The 7,741-nt window shown below is 42.2% G+C and overlaps 1 protein-coding gene across 2 annotated transcripts in view; it reads left to right on the plus strand.

The window, feature by feature from the left end:
• The window catches only part of Akr1d1 (aldo-keto reductase family 1 member D1), a 38,048-nt gene that overhangs the window by 17,603 nt on the left and 12,704 nt on the right, over positions 1-7,741 (plus strand). For both annotated transcript variants that reach the window (XM_005365833.2, XM_013353274.1), the window contains exon 4: positions 6,577-6,654. In XM_005365833.2, the coding sequence (XP_005365890.1) occupies positions 6,577-6,654 (78 nt within the window). The remainder of the gene's footprint in view (positions 1-6,576; positions 6,655-7,741) is intronic.

The raw sequence follows: 7,741 nt of genomic DNA on the forward strand, positions 1-7,741 counted from the left end.
TAGACTGGAAATGTCTCCTAACAGTCTTTGAAAGTCATTAAGAGTCCGTAGGTGATCTCTCCTAATTTGTGCCTTTTGTGTCTTAGTTTTTTGTAAACCTATTTTATAATCTAAATAATTAACAGAATCTCCTCTCTGAATCTTTTCAGGAGCAATCCCCATTTAGGTAAAAGTATCTTTATTTCTTCAAACAGTCTGTCCAAGGTATCCAGTCCACGTGGCCTAAGTCAGAGCCGGTCTGAAACAATTAACTCAAAACCGAAAGTTAAAGTAGACTGTGTACTGTGTGAATTAGAGCAGACACCAGGCCAATAAATAGCAGTTGGGGGAAGAGCCAGGAAGCCCCTGGCAGAGCCAAGGCCGGATTCAGCCTTGAATTAGATGTGGATTGTTCCGCCTGAGGAGTTAGAGTGGTCGCAGAAGCGGTCCCTCTGTATCAGACCAAATCTGCTGCTGTGGCGGCTGTGGCAGCGCAAATGGGGAACTGCCCTGGTGCTGCAAAACCGCAGGCACCTGAGACCTGAGCTTCTGCTAATTCAGGCAGCGGGGTTCCGCTGCAAACTTCAGGCAGGGATGGGTTAATGTGCTCCAGCGAGTAGGTCTGGCGGGTGGGGTGAAATGCCCCCCCGCCCCAGGCTTTGGCGTGCGTGGCCGAGTGTATCTCGGACTCGGCACTGGGGCCGGAGTCACGAACTAAAAATCAGCAGGGCGTCTGGCAGCTGGGCCGGGAGCGTGCTGTGTTTTTAGGACCCAGGCAGAGGGCTATGAGATTGGGGCGTGTAGCTCTCTCAAACTAAAATTCAAGCCTAAGTCCCGAGCCGCTGGGGCGGGGCAAAAAAGCCCGACTTTGGCGCCAAGTGTCACAGAGTCTAAAGTGGTTTAAACAATCAGTCATGCTGCCCAGGTTCTGCTTCACTGAGACTCTCCTCTGACGCCAAGGCTAGAAATTCACCTTCGGTCAGCTCCATGAGGAATGAAAACAAGAACTCTCACAGAGTCAGCGTGCCTGTATCTAGTCGTGGAGGGTGTTTCCACCGGGGAGCGCAGCAACCTCCTCGTTCTTCTCATCAGATCATCCCTCAGCTAGTGGCCTCCATCTTGGCCTCTGGCTCAACGATAACACATTCCCTGGTCTGTTGGCCTCTCCCTGGATGGTATACACCATTGCCGAGCCAGGCATCGGTGACCAAAGGCCTTACATTCCGAGAACTAGGATTCCTCAGACCCAGCTGCAAAGCAAGTTCAAGACACACCAGACACTGGCCTGCTATAGTACTGTGACACCCAGGGCACTCTGAGGTGCAGTTTCCATTACTTGTGCAAGTCGGGGAGGGAAAGAATATTTACAAAAGGAAGCAATTGTATCGCTCACGCATAGGCCTGAGGGGACAGAGGCAAACATAGCGTTTATGGCACGCTCAATTTGCACAAGCCTGCTCTAGGCACATCTGCAGCTGGGAAACTTCAAGACGCTGTGTTTTATTCCCCAGGGACAATAAGCCAAGCTGAGCTAAAACCTCATAGGACACTCTGTTTTAAGAAGAACTACACACAATCATGGTCCAGGTTATTCCAGAACGTTCCTCCTGATCTCAGGCTGCTGCAGTCTCTCCACATTCTGCAATTATTCTTGAGAACCCCGAATGGGAAGGAGGGCCTCGCTGAGTCAGCCACTGCCGTTTAGTGAGGCCCTATACCAATTTAACTTACCACTGTTTCTTAACCTCCCTGTTTTGGGCGGCACTGACTTTGCTAACGCCACAAAAAGGCTCGTCCATGACCTTCTGCCATCTTCCATTGTATCCAAAAGCAAAAAGACTCAGCTTTAGCAAAAGCTCATTTTGGTGTTCATCTTAAAAGCCTAACCGCAAATGAAAGCATTTATCTTTTTGAGAGCACTCCACAAAAGGTTGTTAAAAAGGCCAACAAAGCCACTGCTGTCCCAGTAATTCTCCCAAGTCTTAAGCCACAACAATGGGTAAAGTGTTTTTTGTTGTTGTTTTTTTTTTTCCTCCAAAGAATGCCTTATAAAGGCGAAGGAAGAATTTAGGGACAAATTGAAGAATAAAATGGATATTGTGCTATGGCTTCATCGCCTTCCTCAAATGTTTTGTATGGTTATGACAATATCTGAGATTTAGTGGTTAAAGTGAACAAAAGTTTGTTGCCTCTGGAAAATGGAGGCTGAGATGCCGAAGGTGAGATCGCTGTGCATGTACCTGCTGCTTGGATCCACAGGGTAGAAGGGAGGAGTCAGTTCCCACGCTGTCCTCTGATCTTCACAGAAATGCCGTGGATTGGGTACATATACATACACAATTTTTTAATTAAAAATGTAATTAAGCGAGTTGGTGGTGATGCACATCTTTAGTCCCAGCACTCGGGAGGCAGAGACAGGCAGATCTGTGAGTTCAAGGCCAGCCTGGTCTACAGAAGGAGTTTCAGAACAGACAGGACAATACAGAGAAACCCTATCTCAAAACAACAACAAGTCATTATAAGATTAAAAAAAGAACAGCGACTCTGGCAGGGCTGGAGTCTTATCTGTGCCTAGGACCTAGCAGCTGTTCTAGCCAGCTTTTCCATCTTTCTTTCTTTTTTAGTGTATTAAATTCTTTTGTTTAGAGGATTTCATATATGAGTACACTATAGTTGCATTATTTCTACCTCAACTCCACCCATATTCCCAATCTACCCGTTCTCAAATTCATGATCTCATCATTCATATGTGTGTATGCAGACAATGTATATATATATATCATAATATGTATATATGTATATATTAATTTGTATGTATATACATTCCTCTGTGTGTGCAGGCTATATATATATATATATATTCATTCATGTATATATACATTTCTGTGTTTGTGTATTTGTAAAACCTACTGAGTCCAATTATTACTGCCTTTACTTGCATGAGTTTTGGGATGACCACTTAGGATTGTGAGCTCATCACTAAACAAACAAACAAAAAGCTGGTTCTCCTCCCTCAGTAGTCACTACCTTCCGATAGCTCTTCATCTACTGGTAGGGACTTGGGAAATCTTCCTCCATCCATGTCAGAGTGTTGACTGGTCTGGTCTTGGCAGATCCTCTACAGAGAACTATACTTTTTCTTAGCTAAAGAATTTCTCTGTAACTGGAGGTTTCTCTCCTGCCAGCAAGTACCCAAATAACTACTCTGAGGCTTAATATTAAATTACAAACTGTTTGGCCTATTAGCTCAGGCTTATTATTAACTAGCTCTTATATCTTAAGTTAACCCATTTCTATTATTCTATATTTTACCACAAGGTTTGTGGCTTGTTACTTCACATTTGTTTCCCTTGTGGCTGCTAGTATCTCCCTGAATCCACCTCCTTTCTCCCTGTCTCTCTGCTTGGATTTCCCACTGGCTCCATTCTGCCTGGCTATTGGCCAAATTGGTTTCTTTATTAGCCAATGTTAATAAGATATATTTACAGCATACTGAAGGGCATCCCACATCATCATCCCTTTCCTATCTAATTAAAAAGGAAGGTTTTAACTTTAACATAGTAAAATTACATATAACAAAGCAGTTATCAAGCAAGAATTACAGTTACAGTATTTAGTCTAGTTGTATTTGACAAAATTAAAAAGTATTACATTATCTATTTTATTTCTGTGAGTCTAAAGTTTCATATCTAATTTATCTTTTATCATAACTAATAATAACTAACGGTGCCCACCATCTGGCATGGATCCACATAAGACCTAAAAGAGCTTTTTTTTTTAAAAAAAAGAGGGCTTCGAAACCCAAAAAAGCTGGAATCAAGCAGAGCTTCTTGGTAGCCACATTTTTTTTCAGATAGTCTCTGTTTGCTGGTGGCAGCAGATGTGTGACTCCTTTAAGAGACAGCTTCCTCGATCATGCTGGCAACACAGACAACTTTTTCAAGAGTCCTGCTATGGCTCACTTGAGTGGAGTTTGTGAGCAACGTGTTACAAGCTGCTTGGTGGTGGCATGAACCCACTGCATCCCTAGAGCTGGAGTGGTGGGCATGACTCCCAGAGCTGGTGGTGAACATGCCTCCGCCATGTTGGAAAGCCAAATGGGGTGGAGTCAACAGCCAAAGCCACAGCATTGGTCCTAGCCATGCCCACTTAACAGTTTAAAATCTCTCCTGGTCAAAAAGTGATTACAGATACACAATAAAGCTAGATTTAGACAAAAATAAAACTCTAAACAGGTCACAGTGTGTTTTTAAAAAATGTATGTAGGCTTGAGAGAGAGAGAGGAGAAGAGATAGAGATAGGTCCTGCTTTTGTTTCCACAGAAGGTGAGAAACCACGAATTCCTTCCAGGCTATTATGATTTGATCTAGCAAGACCCCCATGAGAAGCCTCCATGTGAGTGATGGCCCAGGTGATCCAACATCCAGAACAGTTTCAAGGCAACTGGCTCAAACTATGTAGCCTTACTGACTACTAAAGACAAGATTTAACCATAGTTCTAAATTTTCTCAGAATCTCCAAAGATTACCAGTACCCCCAATCAGCAGGAAATAGTATAGAAAACTACACCCAAATTCCTAAAATATTGTTTGTAAATATTTGTTTTCATTTAAAAGGGGTCAGTTATAAATGATTAATGGTCATAGTCAATCTCTTTCTAAAGAGAAAAGGAGGATACAATATAGAAATGATGAAAAATATAGATTATTAAATCTATTTTAATCCAAAAAACAACTGTTAATCTCAAAATACTTTATATTGGTATGGATTTTGGTTTACTGATACAAATTTAAGGTCAATTTTGTTATACATATTTCTACTCTTGTTTAAGGTATTGCATTTTTGCAGCTCATTTAAAATGCAATGTATAGTTAAAATACAAATATAAATAGATGATAGAATATTCTTTAAATATTTTCTAAATATTGTTACTGTAATTCTTGCTTGGTAACTGTTTTGTTATATGTGATTTTACTATGTTAAAGTTAAAACCTTCCTTTTTAATTAGACAAAAAAGGGGAGATGATGCCCTTCTCTATGCTGTGAATATGTCTTATTACCATTGGTTAATAAAGAAACTGATTCAGCCAATAGCCAGGCAGAATGAAGCCAAACAGGAAATCTAAACAGAAAGACAGGAAGAAAGGAAACAGAGTCAGGGAGACACCAGCAACTGCCGGGGAAGCAAGATGTAAGGTAACAAGCCACGAGTCTTTTGGTAAAATTCAGAATAATAGAAATGAATTGATTTCAGATGTAAGAGCTAGTTAATAATAAACCTGAGCTAATAGACCAAACATTTTGCAATTAATATTAAGCCTCAGAGTGGTTATTCGGGAACTGGTGGGTAAGAGAGAAACTTCCAGTTACATTTCTCCTCTCTCTTCATCCTGATTGGGTTTTTTTTTTTCAGAGAGTAAGAACCTTGTTGCCTTAAACTTCAGATAGAATAGATTGCCAGAACACTGACACTGAACGTCCTCAGGCTCAGCAACCATTCTTTCCTCAATAGCCCACATGGCTACTGTCAAAGACTGGGAAATTATTCTATCTTGGGAAGTAATGTGTCAAGTGCATTGGACAAATGAGACTACCTGGAGATCACCACAAAAGAGATTGTATTAGCTACATTATACTAATTATATGTCAAGGGCAAGAGGTCCTTGCACACACCAGTAAGCTCTGGAGAATCTAGGAAAGGGTCAGCATGCAGACTCGTCTCTTCAGGGAAGGAGATGTTTACCTGTCTTCCTCCAGGCATGCCAGGAAAGGATGCCATCGACAACCTGGTGATCCTTTGCTATCCATAGAGCTGGGCTTCACCCGTATCCCCAGAATTTATGTTTCATTTATTCCAGACCCTTCCCTCCTAATATTGAGCATTGCTTCTGAATCAACAGAACCCATCTTTATAGAAGAAGCCAGACGTTCTTCGTAAAGAGTTTCAATGTAAACATTTCTTAACTTTATTGCAACTTTGGACTGAGTTCATTGCCACCAGGAAATTTTTTCTCTAAAATTGTTCTGTGATTAAATATGGCTGGTGTCAGAGTCCAAGAAATTTGTCTTAGCACTGGCTAAGTCAGGTTGAACTGAGTTTCATTCTTACCTCACCTGGACCAATTCCCTGCCTGCTATGACACTCACAGGGACCCCCCACAATTATAAAATATATTCTGTGACTGAATAGCTATATATCATGTTATTAATAAGATAGCATAATGCATACTATGTATATAATTTTCTGAAAATATACATATGTTCTATATGATATCACAACATTATATAGACATATAACAGCCGGGCGGTGGTGGCGCACGCCTTTAATCCCAGCACTCGGGAGGCAGAGGCAGGCGGATCTCTGTGAGTTCGAGACCAGCCTGGTCTACAGAGCTAGTTCCAGGACAGGCTCCAAAACCACAGAGAAACCCTGTCTCGAAAAACCAAACAAAAAAAAAAAGACATATAACATTTCTTAGGAAAGTATATAAATTGGTAAGCTTGATTTGCAGGGCCATGGTATATTGGCACGCTGACAACCTCTTAAATTATATATTTTTAATTCTTAGATATTAATAAATATTTTGCATTTTACAGCCTGGAAAGGAGTTTTATCCTAAAGATGAAGACGGTCAATGGGTATACCACAAAACAGATCTGTGTGCCACTTGGGAGGTGAGTTCATGTGGGCATCTGTTGTAAAAGGTGGGCATCTATTGTAAAAGGTCTACATTTTTACTTATGATTTCTATCAGTGCTGTGCAAGCCTGGATAGCTAAAGCCTATACATTCAATAATACGTAACAGACTTTCTAGCCACACATGCAGATGTAAACCTCCACCTGTAGGTGCTCTGTGTGTGTGGTGTGTGTGGTATGTGGTGTGTGTGCTGTGTGATGTGTGTGTGTGCATGTGTGTGGTGTTTATAGTGGGTGCATGTGGTGTGTTTGTGTGCATGTGTGTGGTGTTTGTGTTGTGTGTGGTATGTGTGAAGTATGGTGTGTGTGTGCGTGTGTGGCATGTGTGTGGTGTTTGTGGTGTGTGTGTGTGTGCGTGGTGTGTGATTTGTGGTTTGTGTGTGTATGCATGTGTGTGGTATATGTGGGGTGTGGGGTATGTGTGTGTGTGTGGTGTGTGTGCTTGCACACATATGCCGTGGAGGTCAAGGCCTATTTTCTGGGACAATGTGTGTCCTGGAGATTGTACGCAGGCCTGGCAGCAAGTGCCTTCATCCACTGAGCCAAGCCAGCCACCGTTCGTGGAGAAAAATTCTGAATTTTTCTTCTTGAAGACAGTAATTTCCAGAAATGGAAAGAGAAATACAGAGACCGTGTTCTACTAAAATAGCACTTTAAAGCAAAATGGTATAGCGCACTATTTTAAAACCAAGTTTTAAAAATTAATATGATATCTAAAATAAATGAACTCAAAATAGCTCATTTCCATTTCTGGACCAGCTACTGGCTCTTTCCCTGGGAGTCCAGGAGTGAAGAAATAGAGGAACATAAGAAAATTATTATGAACACATTTAGGGAAGGGATGCACTGTGCTGGTCTGGGGATGGGTTAGTGCAGAAGCCTCTTGCTGAAGCAAGCATTTCCTCCACCAGCACCTCACCCGCCTCCATCTGCATCTCACCCGCCCCCTCCTGCACCTCACCCACCTCCATCTGCATCTCACCCCCTACCTGCACCTCACCCGCCCCCACCTGCACCTCACCTGCCTCCACCAGCACCTCACCTGCCTCCACCAGCACCTCACC

The sequence above is a fragment of the Microtus ochrogaster genome, unplaced genomic scaffold (assembly GCF_000317375.1).
Source record: "Microtus ochrogaster isolate Prairie Vole_2 unplaced genomic scaffold, MicOch1.0 UNK4, whole genome shotgun sequence".
Lineage (NCBI taxonomy): Eukaryota > Metazoa > Chordata > Mammalia > Rodentia > Cricetidae > Microtus > Microtus ochrogaster.